Source organism: Arachis hypogaea, chromosome 13 (genome assembly GCF_003086295.3).
Source record: "Arachis hypogaea cultivar Tifrunner chromosome 13, arahy.Tifrunner.gnm2.J5K5, whole genome shotgun sequence".
Lineage (NCBI taxonomy): Eukaryota > Viridiplantae > Streptophyta > Magnoliopsida > Fabales > Fabaceae > Arachis > Arachis hypogaea.
The window spans coordinates 115,902,982-115,927,202 of record NC_092048.1 but is presented as its reverse complement, the minus strand read 5'-3'; the positions used below and the strand labels follow the sequence as shown (position 1 = coordinate 115,927,202).

Here is a 24,221-nt window from a genome sequence, read left to right as displayed (position 1 = left end):
AAACTATGTTTTGAAAATAGTTTTAATTACAATATCTTCTTACGACAATTCTTAAAAATTCTCTACTGAGAATCCTTTCGAGAACGATGTTCTTACTCCTCTACAAACTTTTTTTTCAGAAAACGGACGAAGACGCTTATGAAGAGTTTTTTTTAGTTTAACTTATGCGATATGGATGTATTAGTTTAGTTATTATTATTTTTCCCTCGCCATTAATATTATAATTTTTGTAAGAGGGATAAGAGTTGTATGATTTGTATGTATCTAATATATATAAGTTATCTGAGTAAGAAGTTTTATTTATGTACATGCTTGTTTATTTTATTGTAAAAATATTTTTTTAGTTTTTCAAATAAAATAGTGACACGGTTTCGAGTCAAAAGCTCATATTTTATTATTAAGTACATGAAGTCGTCGTAATACCTCCTGCTATCAGAGTGGCACAACCGGAAGCGTGACATTCTGATAGTGAGGGTGTTATAATTAGTATCTAAAAAAATTATTACCGAGGCTTTTGATGTTGAAAAATTAATATAAAATATAGCTTTCTAAGATGGTATAGGAGTTAAAACTTAAAATTTTCCAAGGTCAGAAGTAACGGATAATTATACAATATAAAATGACCAACTATATTTATACAATATATAATTTAAAAAATAATTAAAATACTATATTAAATAAATTATCATTTAATTTGTGAAATTAGGTACAAATTTATGCTTTGATGATGACGTTATGCTTTGATAATTAAATGATACTTAATTTCACAAATTAAATGATAATTTAATTGATATAGTATTTTAATTATTTCTAAAATTACATATTATATAAATATAGTTAGTCATTTTATATTGTATAACTATACGTTATTTCTGATTTTAGAAAAATTCAAATTTTAATTTCTATGCCACCTTAGATGACTATACTTTATATTAATTTTTTCAACATCAAAAATTTCGGTAATAATTTTTTAGATGCTAATGAATCAATGAATGATTTTTAATAAATTTTTAGAAATTGTTTATTGTTCCATTTTAAATTCACAAGTTTATAAAAAGATAAATTTTTGGAATTTAAACTAAAACATAAAAGTTGGATTTCTATTCTTATTTGTTTTGATTTTTTTTATATTTTATTTGAATTCAAATGAGAAGAATGTTTGCTTATTGATTTTTATATGTCAATTAGTTGTATAAATAGTAAATCAAATCTAATTGATTTACTACTAATATAACTAAATCGAATCCAATTAATTCGATTCATATAAAGATGTTTTAGGATGGGTAATGAAAATTGATTTAGAACATTTACGTAATTTTAAATTTTATTTAATTTATTAGTGTGAATTATCCTAAATTTTAACTCTATTTATAAAAGGGTTGACTAGAAATCACCTTATTACTACTAGTTTGTTTAGAAAAATGGATAATTTGAAATTTCTTCTGTTTGGCAACGGTGAATAGTAGGTGTAGTAGAGCTAGTGTAGTCTCTCTTATTTCGCAATATTCCAATGGTTTGTTGAATTTCCGGGACAAAATTATCGGCTGAAGGTAATTTGCCTAGGAAACATAGAAAAGATGGATAAACATGCCTTGTCCTTTCTTTCATCCTCACGAGCAAACAGCAATATCGATTTTGGTCCTGCCAAAGCTAATAAAGGATCATTAATTAATTAAATTTAAGCATAGCAAGTAGCAAACATTTTGGCGTATATATATAGAGATGCGAATTGCGATACATAGTGGAAGCCGATTTGAAATGTAATTATAGGAACTAGGGATGTTGATTTATGTTGGGGCAAGGCAGTGGGAGTGGTGGTAGACAAAATAATAATAATATAATCACTGAAAACAACAAGGCAACACGATAGAACAAGTTAAGAGGGACTTACCTGTGTTTGTATTAATCCATGCGAATATACCTTCTTGTTGGGGGCTCCTACCATGGTCCACTCTTACATCACCATGTCATGAAATCCAACGGTATCTGTGGCTTCTTTATTTTAAGTGTTATGGTTAAAACAATTTGTACTTCTCTTCCCCTCATCTGGCGCATAAGCTATCATTCAATAAATTTGCATTTGCTTTTTTTCTGGTATGTGGGGTCATTTGCCGCTGCTTTGAAAACCATTATGATTCAATTTCAACAACAATTATAATGTAGTACTGGTATCTTCTTAGAATATCTTCCTTGTCATTTTTCCTCTGTTTTCAACAAGTGGAAAGATTAAAAGAAATTAAGTACATTTATGTATTCAAATATTTTGAATACTTTTTTTCTTATTTAGAAATTTATTCCCTGTTTTGATTTCCTGGAATCTCAAGTGCCTCACTGCAAGGTAAGACCAGCCTCACTAATTAAATACACCATACTTTCAAAATTTAGGCATGTCGTATATTCAAATTTTCTAATCATTGATCATTAATAAGTAAGATGATTACTTTAATTTAATGCATTGTGGAAAATGAATGGGGCCAATAAAATAAAGAATTTAGCTAACAGTTAAGATTATTACTAATAGAAAACTTTAAATATTTTATTTTAATAGATGCATAATATTTATATCAAAACCTAAATTTTACGATTTTGTTATAAAAAAAAAAATTTAATTAATAACTTTAACATATATCTTAAAAAAATACATGTTAACTAAATCCTAAAATAAAAGGCTACCTTCAAAATAATTTCCCCTCATTTTTTTTTATAATCTTGCTATTGAATCAACTTACTAAGATTTTAATTACTTGGTATGAATTATTGAATTAGTATAATAGAAAAAACAGGTCCCAAAGTGCTTACATCAAGAGCATTGGAAATAAAAGAAATTAATTAAAATAATATTTTTTATTCTCATAGTATTATCTAACTCGATAGATTTTGTGAATCAAAATTTTATTTAAAAATTTATCATTAATGAATGAGTTATTATAGCATAATATAAAATTTGAACTCTTACCACTAATTTAAAGGACGAACAATCAACCTAAGTTGATTAATAAATATATACTAAAATTAAATTATACAAGCCTATACAAATGTTATACATTTATGCTTAGATTTTACTAAGAAGTTTGGGCCAAACAAAAATTTTGGTCTAGATGGAGCTATGAAACCCACTAGCATATAAGGTATTATTGTTTGAAAATTTGAAGGTCCAGACAAAATCAACTTATCTGAATATAGTCACTAAAATCAAATTGGATTAGTGTAGTAATTAACTTATTAATCTATTTAAATAAGTATCAAAAGTTTAAATATGATTGACAACATATACTCTACTTACGAATATCTAACCCAATCCAATCCGATCGGATAGGATTGCCTATCTGACTCAATGCGAATAGAATAGATTACAGTGCGAGTTTGCTTGCGACTAGAATCAGATACAAATTCAGGATATACCATATTTTATCCTATCTACACGCTTAATATATTATATAATATATATTTAAAAATTATATGTGTAGTAAAGGAAGTGTGAATTAAATCTAACTTCCTTCTTATAAAACTTTAGAATAACCACTAAAGTTAATAATTTAAATTACTAATTTAGTACATTTGTTATTTAAAGAGTAATATTGTAAGAATTTAGAGTTAGAAGAAGAGTGATAAGATATTTATTTTTACTTGTGTTATTTTAGTTTTATTAAGAACTTGATGATTATGCTATTGTAATTTTATGTTAAATTTTTTTAAGATTTTATTATTTTTAATTTTAATTTTAATTTAATTTTTTATTTTTTATTTTATTAATATGTATGAAATATAGAATGATTGAACTTTATATTTGTTTAAAAAAATTGATTTTTTTTTGTGTGGGTAGAATAGGTTTGAGAATGATAGAGATACAGATAGGATTAGAGTCGATTGAGAGATTCTCAACCAGCGAATAGAATAGGGCTGAGTTTAAAAAAGATTTTTAACCTACGGATAGGATTAGAGTAGAGTCCAAATTTATCATACATTTCATACTCTACTTATTGTCATCTCTAAATTCGAAAACTTAAAAAATACGGTAAAAAATTAAAAACAAATAAGGCGTCTAATGTAAAAAATATATGGATAATAGTGAATATTTTTTTAAGGGATTGTTCTATAGGTCTCAGTTAACAACACGAAACTCATTTCAAGTACGCGACAGTGCTAATAAGATTTTATTAGAAAAAAAAAAGAAAAAAAAATGCATAATGATAACATAATTTGAATTCATAATTTCGCATATACTATTTAAATTTGAGAAACAATACCGTGCATAATTTTTTTGTTGTACTTCAAATATATTTTTTCGATAATAATAAATGAATATTTTACATTTTCTCTTTTCTATCATTTAATTTAAATACTAAAAGAAATACACAAACAAGGATATATACAGAAGTGTACATATAAGAAGATTGTTTGTTTTGCGTTGTGTGATGAATTATTATCATGGAGACCAGGTACCAATATGATTCGGGATTGTACAAAAACCACATAAGATGAGGGGATTTTGTCCATTGCGGTTAAGGGGGGATATACATGGCAAATAATTGAGATGCACAGTGCAGAGAGAGAGAGAGACTGACAAATACTTACGAGCTTGGTCCCTACTGGCAATGGCAATGGCAATGGCAATGACAGGCATAGCTGCCACACTGACTTTTTGGTGGTTGCAGGGTTTTAAAGGCACTGTCTCTCTTTCGCCCTATTCCTCTCTACTTTTATTTATTTACGCCTTTATTATTTCATTTTTTTAAATAATAATAATACTCTTCCTTGTAGCAACTCTCACCATCCAACCATTTGTCCATTACCATCAACTCACCTCTTTTATATTGGGTAATACTAAAAAATAAAAAAATATAAATTTGTTTTATTTAATATTTATTAATTCTAAAAATAATTAATAAATATTAAATAAAATAAATTTTAATTATTTTTAATTAATTTTTTATTATTAAATATTTTCGATAAATAATATATTTATGAGTGTTTGTAGTACAATTTGAATTGAATAATTTTTTTTAGATAATTTGATCTAATTTTAAACAGTTTAGATTGAATTAGATTTATAATTTTATAAATAAAAAAATTAAATATACATAATCAATTTTAACATTAAATTTTAAATAATTAACAATAATATAATAATAAAAATAAAATTATAAATTAATTAAAATAAATAAATAATTTTAATTTATAAAATATTTATTAAAAATAAATTAAATATATTATAAATAAATATTAAATACAATACTAAAAAATAATATTATATCACATTATGTTATTTAGATTAGATTGGATTTCAATCTATGGAGTTTGTTAAAAATATAATCCAATCAAATTTAAATTAGTGTGATTCTAATTAATTTTAAATTAAATTATATTAGATGAACAATTTAATTTAAATCGATTTGGATTTGAACGCCAATAACTCATTAATTGTATCTTCATCTCATCCCCTTTTACAATTTTAATTATTGAAATATATTAAAATAACCAATTATATTTATTTGAGAAATAATATATTTCAATAATTAAAACTTTAAATATATTATTTCTCAAATTATATATTATATAAATATAATATTTAGTCATTTTATAATGTATAATTATCTGTTATTTTTTACTTTGAAAAAAATTCAAGTTTTAAGTCCTATGTCATTTTGGAGGGCTATACTTTATATTAATTTTTTCAACATCAAAAATTCCGGTAATAATTTTTTACATGCTAATGATTCAAATAATGATTTTTAAAAAATTTTTAGAAATCATTTATTGTTCCATTTTAAATTCATAAATTTATAAAAATATAGATTTTCTAGAATTTGAACTAAAAAACACAAAAATTGGATATTTATTCTTATTTGTTTTAATTTTTTTGATATTTTATTTGAATCCAAATAAAAGATATTTTTTTATTAACGTTTATGTTCTAAAGTTAATAACAGTTAATTTAAAAATAATAAATATTAATAATCTGTACCAGTATTAAATCGAATTAAACTGATTCGATTTACTATATAGACTGTTCAATAATAAATTAAATTAGGTCAATTCGATTTATTAGTATTCACTATATATATTCCATGTAAATCAAATTAGATCATTTTAATTTATTACTAAAAAATTAATTTAAATTAGACTAATTTAAATTAGATCAATTCAAATTAAATATGTGCATAGGACTTTGATGTATCAATTTTTGTTTTAGAACATTCATAAAATATTAAAAATGGTTTGGTCTAACTATGTGTTTTTTCCCCAAATTTATATGCCTGCTGGAAATTTAGATACAATACAATGCAGTAATCTTTCATGTAATTTATATTTGTTTTGGATCGGATAATCTGAAATTTTAAATACTCTTAAATTTGGGAACCGACGTTTCTAAAAATTTTATTTACAGATTATTATAGTATTTTATTTTATTATTCTTTAAAATATGAAATTCCATCGAGTTCAAAAGATAAACAATATTTAAATTAAAATAGTCTATAAAAAAGCATACATAAGTTAATTGATCTTTTAAGAATCTATTTGATTTATTTGTAATTTTTCTTTCAGTCCCTATTTTAAGCATTAACCCAAAGTTTAAACTTTTGAATTGGAGAGAGAGAGAGTCCAAGTAATACGGGCTTCATAAGATAATACCATAAAACTACCTACATGGCTACATGCATCCAACCCCCTCTTCAGCAGCGGAAGCCTAGACCAAGTGATAATCATATTGCTTCTTAATCAAACTACACCAAGTTTGAACCTCAGCTGAGATTCGGATGAGATTTGATAAAATCTTAAAGTGCGGGTGCGTAGATGTGTGTTGTGATACTTAAAATTGAGAGTTAAAAAAAAAAAAATCTCATCACTTTCTAATCTTTCCCCTCAATCGCTCTCCACCTCCGTAGCTATCACGCTTCGGACCTAATCGTTTTATTTGCGTCATATTTTAGGATAAATTATACTTTTAGAGATTATGTCATTATTTATTTATTTATTTCTTTTTAATCATGCCTGCACAAACTTAACGAAGAAATTGGTGTGACTATTATAAAAGTTAAGAAAATAATATTTTTATAATTTCATTTAATTTCAAGAGATATCAATATTTTTTTTCATTTATTTTATGTATTATATTAATTTATTTCTTAAACTGTATGGATTATTGAGATAGAAATGGTGATCAAGAGAGCCTCAAATAATCAGTATAGAGTATAGACATATAATTCTTTCGGGTCATCCAGACTATTTTTAGACTTTTCTTAACTCTATGATCCAGCTAATTAGATTCCCCCCTCCCCTCCATCCTCTATCCCCCCTTCAAATGGCTAGATCTCTATAAGCCAAAGTGAAAAATATTTTTCAATAAAAAGAAAAAAATATATTTCTATAATGGAAAAATAAAAAAAAATTAAAATATTACGTGCAATACATGCTCTTTTAAAAGATTATTTTTTATTTTTATTTTCACCCAACTTCATTTAAAAGGTAATTGTTATGGTGCTTAAAGATAATATCTAACCTTTCTTTTTTTTTTTTTAAGTTATGAGTGAGACTAAAACTCGTAATTTCTAGGTAAATATGAATAAATTATGCCATTTGAATTATAACTCTTTGGCATAGTATCTAACTTATTTAAAAAAATAAAAAATTAATATATTTAATTTAAAAATATAAAAATAAATTAAACAAAATTTAGACATTAAATAATAAATACCATAGAATTCATCGTTTTTTTATATTAATTAAACATCTTTGTGAATATGTTTTAAGTTGCCCAAGCCTAACTTTGACAGAGTTTAGGGTTTAAGCTATTTAAGATAACTTTGGCTTACAAATTTAGGAATTGGCATAACAATTCTTCATTTTATTTAAGGTAGCTTTTATAACTAGCTTTCTAACATTGATTTGTTTGGAAACGTATATTATGCCAGATAAGCAATTATTTGAATGAAGAGATAGCGTCGTTACGTGCATATTAACACCGTCCACATTTACAATCAGTTGTGAATTATTCTTGCAGTTTCCTAGCTAGCAACACATTCAACTTCATTATACTATTTGTTCAGAGTTGAATTATCGGTTGAGACTGATCATCTTGTCGCAAGTGAATAGGGCATTAAATACAACCACCAAAATCAGATTTTCTCTGAACCGTGAATAAGTGTGGTGCAAATCTAATGTAATACCAATTATATGCAAATTAAAACGATGCTAACCAATTCTACACATGTATGACATCGCAAGGCCCCATGCAAACTTAATCGGTATTAATTGCCTCCCTCCCATAACACAAAACTCTCCTACCCACATACACTTTAATTCATTATTCCTTTCTATCTCCTACCTCCCATATTATTGTTGAGTACTACTAAAGAGCCAATGGACTAAGCGTACAATGTGTATAATGAGTTAAATTTTTGGTCCATGAATAAAATGAACATATCACTCATACTATTCATACTATCCAGAATAACCATAAGCTTAAACTGATTTTAGGATTCACCAAAGATCGAACTCTTGACCTTTCAAATCTAGAACTCTAATACCATATCATGAAATTACTCATTTCAAAAGCGTAACCTGACAGGACAATGTAATACTAATAATCATATCTCTAATACTTTCTAAACCTCCATTATATACATTATACGCTTAAGCCATTGACTCCTTATATTTATTCTATTATTATTATATCCTGGCGTTAATTGTATTTATGAATAAGTTTGCTAGTATTTTGAATTTTTTTATACAAATTACAATTTATACAATTTTTTACGTATACAAAACTAATTTTGTTTATCTATAGATAAATTTATGAATATGATAGTTTATTCTTTATTATATATAATATTTTTTGACAACTGAAAGATATGGCGGTCAAACATGAGATTTTGACATTTTGTTCCCAATAAAATATCTAGGATTGTCATAGCTGAATAATTAAAGTATTGAATATATATGCAGCAGGACTGAAAATGCTCATTATTGTCATTCATACACACTCACTTTACAGGCCAACCAACCTATGGAATCAACATAAATATTTACCACTTATTATTTTAATGATATGTGGCATATGTGGATTAGAATATTTATATATAATGTCAAACGTAACCAACATTTCTCTTAAAAAACTACCGTCCCTTAGCTTGTAATGTTTTACTAGTTAAATTAGAGTGTGAGGATTTGATTATTGCGTTCGTACTCTAAGAACCCTCGTGACATCATCATAATTAACGACTGACATGCGATAGATGGATGTGCAAGTTTGGTTAAAAAGGATTAAAAACATAATGGTAGGGCAACTTATTATGTTAATTAATAATTAAAAGTGATGGTGTACTATGTGGCATCATAAATCTGTAAAAAAAAAAGAATGGTCACGTGTAGATAAGAGAGGGGGAGGGGATGGAGGGTGTGGTGGGCATGGGAAGGTGTCACGGTGAGTCATGGGTTGCTGTGGCTTAAATCAGCAAGGGCACCTAAGCCTGGAGCCCTCTAAATTAATAGTGGCCATCTACTCTCAGGCCCACCAACATGCACTCATCATTATCATTAGCCTTCTCTCAACAAATTACTATAAAGTATTCACATTACCCTAAGCTAAGGCTTAAATTAAACCCTTCCTGCTTTTACTATAACTAGTATGTATCCAATGCCTTACTAATTAAAGACCCATATATAGGCCATAGGTGACAACTTCTGAGAAGTAGAACAACACCATTCCCGAACAGTAACATGGGGAGGAGATAATATCACCGTCATCAAAGACTTTTCTACTCTGACTTTCTTCGGATAAATTTTTAATGTTAAAATTATGAATTTAATTTACTTGTATTTTAAGGATATATTTTTAAAAAATAATAATAATTTTTTTTTAAATATTTTTAATGTATTCAGTGTGTCGAAAACATAAAAAAAAAAATTAATTTTTACAATAACTTTATAAAATATTTTTTTATGATATATTTAATCTATATTTCTAAGATACAAGTTAACAAAATCTTAAAATTATTTATTCTTTTAAAAGATACAATTTATTACTTTGATTATAGTCTTACTAAACCAAACTATACAAACATACTAAAAAGCACAAACAGACAAAAATATAAATCTTACACTGTTAAAATTATTGGAAAAATAAAAAACATTTTGTTTAAGAAAGAAACTTATTAGAAAAACTCAAATAATAAGTAGAGTAGTTTATTTATTTATTTTTACCTTGAACTATGGTAGGAGCCTAGGACCTTGAGTTATTGTGTTCAAATTTGATGTGATTTGAAGTGGTAATGAATTATTTTGGATTGTTCCCCAAGACTGGGTCCAAGAGGGTGTGGGCAACACTTTACACTTGCAAGTTCGAAATTGAATGCCACGAAAAAAAAAAAAAAACGAAAGGGAAAGAAAGATAGAAGGAAAACCGAAGGGGGAAAGGCATGCCATGAAATGTGAAACACAATGCCACATGCCTTGTCTTGAGCATCCATTCTTTGTACTTCTTTTTCCTGACTCGTAAAAGTTGAAAGCAACCAACAGCCTGTCCTTATTATATATCATCTTTATTTCCTTTCTCAAGCAATGCATTCCCGCAAGAACCCCTATTTTTGGAAAAACAATATATAATATGTATATAACAAAATAAATTTATATTAATTAAAATATTGTGTTCAACTCACTTAAACACGGCATATCATCCCATCCCACACCCACCTTTTTGAGTTTCCATTGTGTTCTCTCTCTCTCTCTCTCTCTCTCTGTGAGTTTCTACTTCAACTTTCAATACATTATCCGAATTCCTGTCTGCATAAATCCGCAACTTCATCTTCTTAAGTGGCTAACAAGGTAGGTCTGTGGGGATTCCTTCTTAACACATCATTAAATCCTTTCTCCTTCTGTCTCTTTTATATTATTTTATTCATTCACTTCTTCCTTAAAATGAAGAAAGTTTCAATTTTTTTAATAAAAAAATCTAGTTCATTAATTTCACTATCCACTCACTCACTCAGTCACTCACTTACTCCATTGAGTATTCCTGGAATCTAATCTATGGCTGGCAGTGGTCTTGGTGAAGGGAAGAAGTAGAAAGCAACATTCTAGCTGCTTGCTGCAAAGTATTCTCTTCCTTCTTCCAATTACCACTTACTTTTTTATTTTGAATTTCTCGGCATTGAGTTGCTTCATTAGGATACTATACTATTTACTATTTTATATGTATGTATGCTGTTGTAATCTTTTCTAAATTGTAACTTGTAACTTCCAGTTTCCTTGGAACTTGTACAACATGGCCACTAGGTGTTTAATCTGCTTGTGATATTTATTCCCCTGATGCATGTTTCTTCCCTACTTTTTAATAATTTTCTCTACTCAAATACAGACAAAGATTGGTCCAATAATGTGTTTGTTTAATAAGTGAAGTGCCTATGGCTAATTGGCTGTTTCCTCTTCTATCGGTTATATTACTGTGATATATTTGTCGAATTGGAATTTTTCATATATTTGCCCTGAAACCAAATGAAGACACACAATTTCTTGAAGTCCTTTCATTTTACTTTGGTTAACTCTCTTCTCTTTTTTCCATGCAATTTGAGAGCAGAGAAGAGTGAAGCAAACAATAGAGGAAGTGGAAGCATTCATTTAGTTATGGATTGGAATTTGAAAGCACCACCGTCTTGGGATTTGACAGAAGTGGATGAGGCAACCTTACCAAACATAGAAACAGTGGATGGCTCAACCAGATTTGGTGTTTACAGAACAAAAGGAGGGGAATTCTCTGTTGACTTGAAACTTGGCCAGGTTGGGAATTCTGCAACCGAACCAGTGTTGGTGACTAATTCAAATAAGTCCAACAAAGATGCTGTTGCTGCTGGTGTTGGTGTTGGTGTTGGTGTTGGGGTGTCCAACTCCAAAATGGTAATGCAATCACCTTCCTCAGGGTCATCAAAGAGAGCTAGAGCCATTAACAATGGGACACAGACAGTGTCATGCCTCGTTGATGGGTGCAATTCAGATCTCAGCACTTGCAGAGACTATCACAGGCGCCATAAGGTCTGTGAACTCCATTCCAAGACTCCTCAGGTCACAATTGCTGGCCACAAACAAAGGTTCTGCCAACAGTGTAGCAGGTACCTCTTATGCTATACTGCTATGAAATTTATTTGTTTATTGTTTGTTTGCCTATGCCTTATATTTGTTGTTCTCTTAATTAGTTCTTTTTTTTTTAAGTTGTTTATTTGACTACAAAATTCTAATCTCAGGTGCTTCTTCCGTATCTAATTTTTCATGTTGGCTTCACAAATACGCGAGCCAGTTACTTTGTTTTGCTTTCTGCCGCTCTTAGCATCTTAATTTTAGCACATTAATCAGCATGATCTCCTGCTTAGTTACAATGTAACATTCGCAAGCCCTCTTACCAGTTACCAGTAGATTCTGCAAATGGGGGAAACAAACTGAAGTTATATATATATATATATATATATATATATATATATCTATCAGTGGTACACTATACAAAGTTACAAAACCTTTAATGGAATCTGAGAAAATGACTTGCCTGTACATTGTTCTGTTAATAAGCTCTGTACAGTGCACATTGCTTGTATTATTTCCGGTTGGTTTTTTACTTCCATTTTTTACTTGTTAGCTTCATGTGCATTTGATTTTTACTTGCTGCAATATTCCATGCCATTATTGAGTTATTGACACAAGACATGTGCTAAAGTTCCTGAAGTAATTCAAATTGACTTGTCCTTTTTTCCTTCCTGAAAGGTTTCATTCACTGGAGGAGTTTGATGAAGGAAAGAGAAGCTGCAGAAAACGCTTAGATGGACACAACCGAAGGAGGAGAAAGCCACAACCAGAACCAATCACAAGAGGTGGTAGTTTTTTGTCCAGTTTCCAAGGTTAGCTTAGCTTCTTCCCAAGTTACAGTTTCTAGCTTAGCTTAGCTGCATTTGCATTATCTGAGTGGACCCACATGTGTCTTGATTTGGGGCAGACACATTCTGAGGATCCCCCACCCCCCCCCCCCCCCCCAAACAGGTACACAACTCTTAAAAAAGAGTAAGGAATTGACACAATTGCACAATGCACTTAGCTAACCTCAGTGCGCTGCCAACATCCCTGATTTGGTCCATTGATGTCCTCTCTCATATCACAATCTAGTGGCCACTAAAATAACATGTCAGTACACACTAGTAAAAATTAAAATAAAAATAAAGGTTCTTGCTTTTTTGAGAGGGCAAGATAGACTTTTCACATTTTGAGAGACTATGATTTGTGAATTAGTTATCTTTTGCTCAGATATCTACTTTGCTTTGTTTGGACATAAATGTTCATGACTTGCAGGCTGCAAGATAACAACAAAGTAAATAAAGTCACTGTTTTTTAGAAAATGAAAAATATATGTATGTTTCATTTTTCTAGTGCATTGACTTAGGATTATCATCGTATGGTGGAGTGTGAGCTGACAGAGCTCCCATTTGAAGCAGGAGCTACACTTCATCCTATCATGATAAAGTAATGAATCCCAAAGAGTGATACTATCCCTATTATTTGAAAATTTTAGTTGACTAGTACTTTTGTGTCATTAATTTTTGTTCAGGCAGCCAGTTGCTACCCTTCTCAGGTTCGCATGTGTTCCCCTCATCTGGCGTGGTGAATGCTGGGTGGAGTGCAGGACTTGTTACATCCTGCGGAGATGTCAGGCTCCACAGCCACAGCAGCCAGCAACAGCAACAGATGCACATGGTTGATAAACAAGACCTGTTCCTTGGATCCTCACCAACACCCTACAATAACAACAAAGAAGGGAAGCAACAACTTGCATTCTTACAAGTTGATAACCATCACCACCATCATGCTGGTGCTGCTTCTTCCATGTGCCTGAGGAACATGTTCTGTGATAACACCCTAACAAGCTCGGTTCATGACTCTTCCTGTGCTCTCTCTCTTCTGTCATCACCACAGACAACACACAATCCTGGGAATGGATTGAACCAATTGGTGCCGCAGCCTCACACTCATCATACTCATCACTCTTCCCTGATGCAACAATCCTTAGGCCTCAGCCTCCACGATAGCAGCAGCATGGAGTCGGTGGACCCGGTTATGGGCCACAGTGAGACTGAACATTGTTCCTCAATGTATAATATGGATTCTCATGGATCCCATGGGAGTGATCCCCCTCAACTATTCCCCTTTCAGTGGGAATAAAGACTCTGACACACACCCTTTTGCTTGTTTTCATTAACTTCGAATGAATTTTTGAGTTATCATTGTATCTTTAATCTTTAAAGAAGTTGATGTCTATCCCACAAGGAAAAACATTGGCATGATTTTTTTTTTTCTTTTTTGGTTAAAAGCGACGAGGTTGCCACGCTGCGCATGGTCCACAATTTACAGCACCTATTCAATGTATTTTATAATCTTATGTGTTTAATTATATTGTGAATTTAATTGGCTTTATATCAGTGCATGATTCATCAAATGGATAGACCTAACTCATCTGTTCCCCTCCAAACTATGTCTGATAAACAATTTTTTTAACAAAAAAGATGAATTCTTGTGTGCCTATCAAGTACGATGCAACATGCATTGTTATTCGCTATAAGTTCATTAAGTTCCCTATCGAGTCCCATGCACATGCTTTACTGCTTCGCTAAGTCAAGTATCAAGTACCAACAAATGGTGCAGCCTGCCGTTTTGACGTTGCTGCCGGCGTTCTCTCTGCTATTGATTGTGCTGACGTGCTTGGTGCTTCAATGGTGAACCTGGAGAGGAGGCCCAATGATGTTAGAAACATAAAAGAGAGACCATACCAAACCACCAACAAAAGTTACCTATGGCTATGGGACTGATCAGCAGCAAGTTAAGCCAAACATGGCAGCAGCATTGATACTGCAAAACTGAGCAGTCAAAATCAAGAAGACTAGTAAGATCCTTCACTGCGTCAAATCAACTCGATTCATTTTAACCCTTAACGATAACTAAGTTTAAATCTTAAGGAGGTACTAATTTGAATGAAAAACAATGCTAACCGGAGAATGTTATAGAGGATCCTTCTTCTCTGCAGTGGTTTGCTCACGCTGCTGTTCCTCAAAAAAATTGCATCGCCAAACTGTCAAATACCAATCGAACTAATCGCATAACTATTCTTCCGCTCTTTCTTGAATCGCAGCATTGAAATGCCAAACAAAACAATCATAAGCTGATGGCATTACCGTTCTTCCATTCAGTCTCAGAAGATACAAACACCGAAAGGCCCCAACCTAAACATTTCCGGACTCCGGAGAACTACGCAAAGCATATCAGATACAAGTACGATTGATGCTATTGGGTCTACTCTGGTCCATTTATTACTTTTAAAATCATGGGATATAAATCAAACATGAAATGTAACCATGACTGGAAAAAAAAAACAACTATTGGGTCTACTCTGGTCCATTTATTACTTTTAAAATCATGGGATATAAATCAAACATGAAATGTAACCATGACTGGAAAAAAAAAAAAACTATTATTTACCAATGATCATCGAGGTAATACAAATTTAAAACACAGAATCCAGTTTTCTTTTGGTACAAATTAATATAACTTATTAATCAAATTAAGTCCATTTTTAATACACTTGCTTCAAACAACCAAAAAGAGACATACCCCCATCAAATGGGGAAGTAGAAAAAGAGTGCCCATATCTCGCAAGATGCATCTCGTCTCTTGACAGATTACTCGAGTCAATTATATGGGACATCATGTCTTAACTCTCGTAACTTGCAGCAAGGAATACAACAAAAACACAGAAGTTTTCTCTCACTGTTCACATTATTATTTCCTTACAAGCAAAATTCCAGCTAACATCAACATTGAGGAATGGCAACCTGGGATATCAAACAGAAATACCTAATGATTTCTTGAACTTTTCAACTTCCAAATATACTGTAGAATAGGGAAGGAACTCTGAGTAATGATCTCTGCTCAGATCGTTTATCGCAATAGCGAGCTTGGGGATTTCTACTATTTCTTCATGGGTCAAAGACCTAACAAACCTGGCAGGATTTCCTGCCCAAAGTTCACCTGATGGAATTCGCCTCCCTGGCGGAAGAACTGACCCAGCTTCAAGGATTGACTGTGTTTCCACTAGTGAACCTTCCATGAGGATGGAGCGCTGCCCAATGATGCACTCTGGCTCAATAGTGCAGGACCTCAACAGGGAGTATGCCCCAACCGTCACATACCTCTCTATAGAAGTCTCAGCTGGAAGGCCTAATTTACAGAAGAAAGCATATGCAATAAATAAGCAATACATACACAAATATATAACCACCACCAGCAGCAACAACAACAACAAAGTTTTATTCCACCAGATGGGGATGATTAGACAAGGATCAAATGATTCACTGATGTCATATCAAACCATGCTACAGTTTTTCTTGGCCTCCCTCCACCATTACTTGGATTACCCCCATCAAATTCACTCTCTTTATCATAGCTTCCATAGACATTAGTGTATCAACTCATTTAATGCAACACTGTAAAAGAATCGAGCCTTCAAAAGTGAAGTAACTGGATTAATTACCCCCCTTATCCACATTTCTCTATCTGAAAAGTCCAAATATGATAGGAAACGACAATTTTTGGTTTATATATATGGCTTATCCACATTTCTTTATCAAGCCTTCAAAGGTGATTCTTAATAAAGGAAAGCAGGAGCTTGGAAATCTATGATGTATTAAGAGTTATAAGTATAAGCAACAGAATTAACATAATGAACTTGTAAATCTCTAAACAATTAAGAAAAACTGAATTGTACTTCCACCATAAACAGCACCAACAGCAAAGAATTCAACAATTAAAGAACATAAATATAGGGATTAAAGTATTTCGATGATGCCAAAAATTATTACATGCTTCCGTCCCTGCTAAAAGCAAATTAATGGCTTTATACTAGAAGCTCATATCTATCGAGGCACAGGTAACCATCCAATTGTACTCCAGCTTCTCGAGTTAAATGACACAGTGACACAATAGTTGAGAAAGGGAAGAAAGCAATTGGAAACGGTTGAAAATGACCAGAAAACTGAACCATTCATCAATTTACTATTAGAAGTTAAGAATCCATTAAATCGTGAAACAAAAAGAATAAATCAAAGGCTAGCTAATAATATATGATGATTATGTGCCAACACTAAGAGATTTGAAAACAGATTATCAAATGAACTCATTTAAGCTAGTTTATCTTTCACCATTGCAATATGGCATTACAAGTGTTGCAGAGGACATAACATCAAGCATATTTACAAGTTAAAGGCTTACATCACGCAAGATCCGATATAAAAATATGAAGCACAGACAAGTATGAAGGATAAGGATATAATGCGAATAAAACAATGTATAAAAATCTTAGGACGCAATTCAGCTGCAAGACATTATATTAGGTGAATTATGATTTCAATTTTGGCATAAACTGTGGCGAACATGCTAAAATACACAATCTTGATTGTTGTAGAATTTTCATATACATATACATAGGCATAACATTAAAAAAATAAAATAAAAAGGCGAAAAATCCAATTAATAGGATAAAACATTTCCAAAGCATGAATTTTATGAATCTAAACCCCTAGAAACTAGCATGTGGCTACCTGCTCAGAAAGAAACCACCTGCTCAAATAAATGAACAATTTGCAACGCCAAAACAAAACTCCCGCTGTTTGATGTTATATTTCATCAGAAAGCAAACAAACTCAACGAAAATTACAAGCTATTGTAACGGTAATAACCTAACAGAAAAATATAAAGGGGGAAAATAACCTAACCTGTGGGAGAAGACCAAGCAGCGTGAAGGACGCAGCGCTCCTGAATGTTGGAACAGAATCCAACAGTGATCTTGTTGAGATCGCCGCGGAGGACGGCGCCGGGCCAGACGGAAGCAGCGTCCCAGACAGTGACTTGTCCGGCGAGGACGACATTGGGTGCCACGTAGGCATCGACAGCGACCTTCGGGAGCCACTGACCCAGCGGGATTATCTTCCTTTGCCCTCTGTAGTCCCAATTCACCCGATCCGGCGATGCAGTTATCGAATTGGGAGCTTGCGTCGCAAAAGCGCGCTCAGCTGTGTGCAGCAGCTGTGGCGATTCCACGTGGCGGTTTGCTATTGTGTGAGCACTCCTTAGGGCTCTTCTAGAGAAGCGTGCTAGACTCGCCATGAGACACAGTGAAAGAGAGAACTGTGATGGTGAAACAGTGAGTGTGGAATCGGAGATGGTGGGTGTGAGACGACAACAGAGAGTGAGGGAAGGGGGAATGTGTCTCTGGACTATCCAAGAGAACCCGGGTATTTTAAGCCCAATATATGATTTACTGGTTTCACAAGTTGGGCTAACAATTTTAGCCCGGTCCAATTGCTTGTTTACTCTTACACTACATTCTTTTTATTATTTTTTTCAATAATTTGTATAGTGATATTAATTTTGAAAAAAAAATGATAAATACTAATATCCTAAGTTTTATAGGAATATTTTGCTATATAAAACTCCATAATAAATAACTAAAATATTAATCTATATCTATCTATATTAAATTATTAATAAAAAAAATTTACTAAATAATCATATTTCGATGTCTAATATGTTCTACAACTTCCTTAAACGGAATTTTTTTTCTAAAATAAAATAAAAAAATTTTGTTTATATCATGGTCCATTACAAGAGTCAGACTCAAAATGATTAAAAGTTCAATCAACACTCTATAGAGCAAGAATTCATATCTATACCGTGGTCTACCCGACCTGAAAGAGGTCGAACATAGCATATGGGTTTAACCCTACTTGTTTAAATAAATAACTAACTCTTATATATTTTCTTACTGATTTAGAAAGGATATCTACACAACTCCTAGATAAAAGGGAGAAAATAACTACTAAGATAAGTGGATAAGCTACCAAACAAGCAACGGATTGAAGGAGAGGACTCGACTCAAGATCTCGACTATACGTATAGAGCTTTTCGTTTCACTACGTTCAACTTATTCCACTTGTTTGGATAACTTATCCCAAGGAGTGAAGCTACAATAGACCCAACCCTATTCATAAAGATAATTTATTTTCCCTACTATTATAAGTACCTTGACACCTTCAGGTATTTTTCGAACTCCAATCTACTAAAATCCTGCCTAAAATTCTTGTTAATTTGAGCATCAGAGTTTCTTGCAGGTTATCCCACCATCCTCTCTAAAGAGCTCGGACAACAACCCCTTACTAAGGAGACATAGGAGTATCTCATTTCAAAAGAAGTCTGGACCTCACGTTCAGACTCAGATCACATTGATTCTAGGTAAACCTAGGAACATTGGCGTCATTATCGGGGACCTGAAAGTCTATACCCAACCATGGCGGACAACCATCCTAAAGATGGACATACTGTATCAGAATCAGAACCTGATCAACACAATGACGATCATGCAATTGTCATACCCCTGTTCCGTAAAGCATGTTTAGAAATTTAAAACTTTCCTACTGAAGCAGCAATCATGGGGCTCGTTAATGGCCTCAAGGAAAGTCTCTTCTCACAATTCATTTCAAAGAGACATCCGACCTCTTTGTATAAGGTTTAGGAGCGAGCTGAAAAATATATCAATATGGAACAAACTGCACAATTAAGAAGACTTACCTCTAAAAAAATCAGTATCAACTTTGGGAAAAAGAGAAGGAGACCAAGAAAAAATAATACAATAACTCAGACAAACCCAGAAGATATCACTCTTACAGTCCTCTATAGGTCTCACTAGTTGATGTCTACAAAGAGATCTGTCACATTGAAAAAATATCACCTTCCAAGCCCATTAAAAGTAAGAAAGAGAGAAATTATTCAGAATATTGTGAATATCCTAAGATCTACGACATTCTACCGACGATTGTTATGACCTCAAAAACGTAACTAAAAAGTTGGCCAGAGATGGTCGGCTGGACAAGTACCTAGCTAGGAGGTCAGACGACAATAGTAAAAGAAAGAGAGCTTAATACCGACTATAATGAACCCCTGAGAGGCATATCTACATGATCGCTGGAGGATTCACAGAAGGAGAGATAACAAAATCCTCTCACAAAAGATACTTGAAAGAGGTCTACCAGGTCGGAAAGAACACTGAGACGCCCGACCTGCCTACAATAACCTTCACAAAAGAGGATGCTAACAGTATCGTGCCTGGATATGATGACCCAGTAGTAATCACAATGATCCTCGCTAATGCAAACTTTCACAGAACATTGGTAAACCAAGGAAGCTCGGTCGATATTCTATTCAAACTAGCTCTAAGAAGTTAGGCCTAGAAGAAAAGGACTTGAGAGCATATCCAGACATACTTTTTAGTCTAGGGAACTTTCTTATCCAACCTTTGGGGTTCATATCCCTCTACACCACCTTTTTTGATACAGGTATGAAGGCAAGAACCCTAAGCATAGATTACATCATAGTGGATATATCATTAGCCTACAATGCCTTGATAGGTCGGTCAACATTAAATCGACTTACGATAGTCGTATCAATACCTCATTTTTGCATAAAATTCCCTACCCTAAAGAGAATAGTAACCTAGGGGGAGACCAGAAGTTAGCTAAAAAATGTTACAATAAAAGTTTGAATCTACGAGGTTGCATAAAGGGAAAAGAGGCCAATTCAATAGAGCTTGGAGGACTCCGAATTTGTGAAGAATTGAGACCTCAACCTGAAGAAATAATAGATGTACAAATATGAGAAGAAGCCGAAAAAATCATAAGTGTGGGAGCCAACCTGGACTCCAAGTTGAAATAAGAGCTTGTTCAGCTCCTACAAGAAAACTCTAACTTCTTTCCATGAAAAGTTGTGGATATGCCTACCTCGACTTCATGTGCCACAAGCTAGCTGCGTATCCCAGTTTCCGACCCATGTAGCAAAAACAACGAAAACTCAGCCTCGAAATAGCACAAGTCGTGAAAGAACAAGTCCAAGAACTACTAGAAGCCGAATTCATAAAGTAAGTTAAATAACTTTTATGGCTGGCCAATGTCATATTTGTAAAGAAGCAAAATGGGAAGTGGAGGATGTATGTTGGTTATACTGAGCTCAACAAAGCATGTCCAAAGGACCTTTACCCTTTCCTTTATGGATGCCTACTCGGGATACAATTAAATCTCGATGCATGAACCAGACCAGAAAAAGACATCCTTCATCACCCCTAGGGCCAACTATTATTATGTTATCATTCCCTTTGGGTTGAAAAATGCTATGTGGATAACGTGCTAGTGAAGAACAATGATGAATCCATCCTACTATCCGACTTGTCACAAGTGTTCAGCATAATAAGATAGTACGGGATGAGGCTAAATACCACAAGGTGCATTTTCAGAGTAGAAGCAAAAAATTTCCTGGAATTCATTCTCACTCAAGGAAGCATTGAAGCTAACTCGGACAAATGTAGGGCCATTATAGATTTGCAAAGCCCGACCTACTTGAAAAAGCTTCTACCATTGTTTGCAATACTTAAAAAATGGTATGATTTTCAATGGACTCAAGAATGTGAATATGCCTTTCAAAAATTTCAAGAATTCAAAAAATTCTGAAGCGAGCCTCCCATATTAACCAGACCTAAAGTGGGAAAAGAGCTCGTACTATACCTAACTGTCGCTGACAAGGCTATAGTCTCAACCTTCATATGAGAAGGTGAAGAAAGGAAGAAGCCTGTTTATTTCACAAGCAACGCATTGCAAGGGTTAGAATTAAACTATCAAAGGATAGAAAAATTTCCTATGCTCTTGTCTTAACTTTCAGAAGATTGTGACCTTATTTTCAAGATCACACCATTAAAGTTTGAACAAATCAACCTATGAAGCATATCCTATAAAAAAACAAATATTGTCAGGAAAATGATGTAGTGGGCTACGAAAATGTTTGAGTTTGACTTAAAATATGAAGCTCGAACAACCATTAAGTCGTAGTATTTGGCCAACTTCCTTGCAGAATATATTGGGGAATAATAAGGGAGCCCCAGGACTTCGAACCTGTATTTAGATGACTCGTCAAATAAAGCTGATAGTGGGACACGGATCATCCTTGAGAATGAAGAAGAAACTCGGGTAGAACTCTCACTAAAGTTCGACTTCCTGGCCTCCAACAACCAAGCTGAGTTTGAAGCCATGCTTGCAGGTCTGCGAATGGCCAAAGAAGTCGGTGCCTTAAAGGACACAGTTTTTAGTGGTTCCCAACTAGTAACCTCGCAAGTAAATAGTGATTATCAAGCAAAAGATCACAATATGAAGATGCATTTGGAGAAAACACTAGCACAATTGGCCAATTTTTAGGAATATGAAATTAGGCCTATAACTTGGGAGCAAAATACCCGAGTTAATGCTTTCTCCAATTTAGCCAGCATAAAGCCAAGAGGCAATAATAGAAGTCTGATATAAGAAATCCTATAATCACCCTCAGTGGCAAAGGAAATAGGCCACTCAGACATATTGACAGTCTCTAACATGAACTTGGTACGGATGACCCCATTATCAAATATTTAAAATTTGATATCCTTCCGAAAGGAAAGCAAGAAGGTTAATAAGGAAAGTTCAAAATTACACACTAGTTCACAATGTCCTCTACAGAAGGAGAATCCACTCCCTTGTTAAAGTGTGTCCCAACCTTAAGAACAAAAGAAGCCTTAAATGAAGTCTAGAGTGGCATCTGTAAAAATTTTCTAGAGACAAAATCACTCACAAAGAAAGTCTACGAGCTGGCTTTTACTGGTCGATCTTGAAGCATGATGCGACCGACTTCGTCAAGAAATGGCCACCTCGTCAGCTACATGTAACACCCTTACTATCAAAATGTCATGCTTCTGGCTGCGCCACTCTGATGGCGAGAAGTATTACGAAGACTTCATATACTTATTAATAAAATATGATCCTTTGACTCAAAACTATATCTCTGATTTCTTCAAAAATTGGAAAAATACTTTATCTTGAAAACAAACAAGCATATATTTATATACAAGACTTCTTACATAAGTAGCTTATAAATATAAGGGTAAAGTATACTTTTTGTCCCTGAAGTTTGGTAAAAGTTTAAAAAATACCCTTAAGTTTTATTTTGTTTCAACTTTGTCCCTGAAATTTTCGATTTGCATCAAATATACCCTCGACGGCTAAATTTTCAAAAAATTTAAGACCAATCTAACAATAATGCATAAAAATTATGCTTGATTCGCTTGTGTTGAAGGTTGTTCTTATGAAATTGTTGTTGAATTGGTCTTAAATTTTTTGAAAATTTAGCCATCAAGGGTATATTTGATGTAAATCGAAAACTTCTGTGACAAAATTGAAACAAAATAAAACTTAGGGGTATTTTTAAAACTTTTGCCAAACTTCAGAGATAAAAAGTATACTTTACCCTAAATATAATATACATATAAAACATACAACTCCTATCCCTTTATAATATTATAATAATAAGAGCGAGGGAAAAATCTATAACATATGTAAACAAACAGAAATAACATATCTAAGTACTTAACGAAAACTACACAAGCTTTTTTGTCCATCCTGAAAAGATAAAGCTGTAGGGGGTGAGAACATCATCCTCGCTGGTTCTCAGTAGAGGATTTTAAAGAATTGTTATAAGAAGATATTTTAAATAAAATTATTTTCAGTCGTAATAAACATCATTTCATTATCCAAATTTAAAACTTATATTTTTCTTATAAAATTTCACACAAAACAACACTCCATACATTGCACCGCTTACTAAGAAAATCCAACCAATTTCGGTCTCTGACCCAAATCAAATCAATCAACTCGGCCTTCGGCCCAATCCAAAATAAATAACCGCTATCATCAACCCACCACCAATACTTCAAAATATAAATCAATCACAAGTACAAACAAATACAAGGCAAACACATTTTAAGAATAGTTACAGCAAGTATCACAATTACCAGTTAAACAGAATTCATCAGATAGGCAAACCAAAACACTTAAGCACACCCAAACAAAACAAATAAATGCAACATGATGCATCTCTGTCCTACTGGCCATGACGTGTCGGTTATACTGCAAGAATCTGACATATCCGATAGCTAACCCGGATACTGTCTCTTGACTGCGCATCTCCAAGAGGCATAAGATCGGGGGATTAGTGTCCTGCCACCTTTTTCTGGAGGCAAAAATTAGCGAGAATAAATCGGGGGATTAGTGCCCTACTACCTTCCTCTAGTGAGGCTG

General features: G+C 32.6%; 2 protein-coding genes across 4 annotated transcripts; one reads left to right on the top strand and one right to left on the bottom strand.

The window, feature by feature from the left end:
* Positions 1-10,362: 10,362 nt before the first annotated feature.
* Positions 10,363-14,445, top strand: LOC112732833 (squamosa promoter-binding-like protein 13A). 3 transcript variants are annotated; one of them, XM_025781642.3, is made up of 4 exons: positions 10,363-10,824; positions 11,576-12,104; positions 12,748-12,881; positions 13,583-14,445. In XM_025781642.3, exons 2-4 carry the CDS (start codon positions 11,623-11,625, stop codon positions 14,191-14,193), a joined length of 1,227 nt encoding a protein of 408 aa, XP_025637427.1. In that variant the 5' UTR covers positions 10,363-10,824; positions 11,576-11,622; the 3' UTR covers positions 14,194-14,445. The 3 variants fall into 3 exon arrangements, with proteins under 3 accessions (XP_025637427.1, XP_072068438.1, XP_029147514.2); XM_072212337.1 differs by having other exon boundaries at positions 10,695-11,093; XM_029291681.2 differs by lacking the exon at positions 10,363-10,824 and having other exon boundaries at positions 11,219-12,104.
* Positions 14,446-15,547: 1,102 nt separating this feature from the next.
* Positions 15,548-18,336, bottom strand: LOC112732834 (gamma carbonic anhydrase-like 2, mitochondrial). The gene is made up of 2 exons (XM_025781644.3): positions 17,796-18,336; positions 15,548-16,242 (listed from the first exon to the last, which is right to left on the bottom strand). The coding sequence occupies exons 1-2, from the start codon at positions 18,184-18,186 to the stop codon at positions 15,866-15,868; spliced, it is 768 nt and encodes a 255-aa protein (XP_025637429.1). The 5' UTR covers positions 18,187-18,336; the 3' UTR covers positions 15,548-15,865.
* Between the last annotated feature and the right edge of the window lie 5,885 nt (positions 18,337-24,221).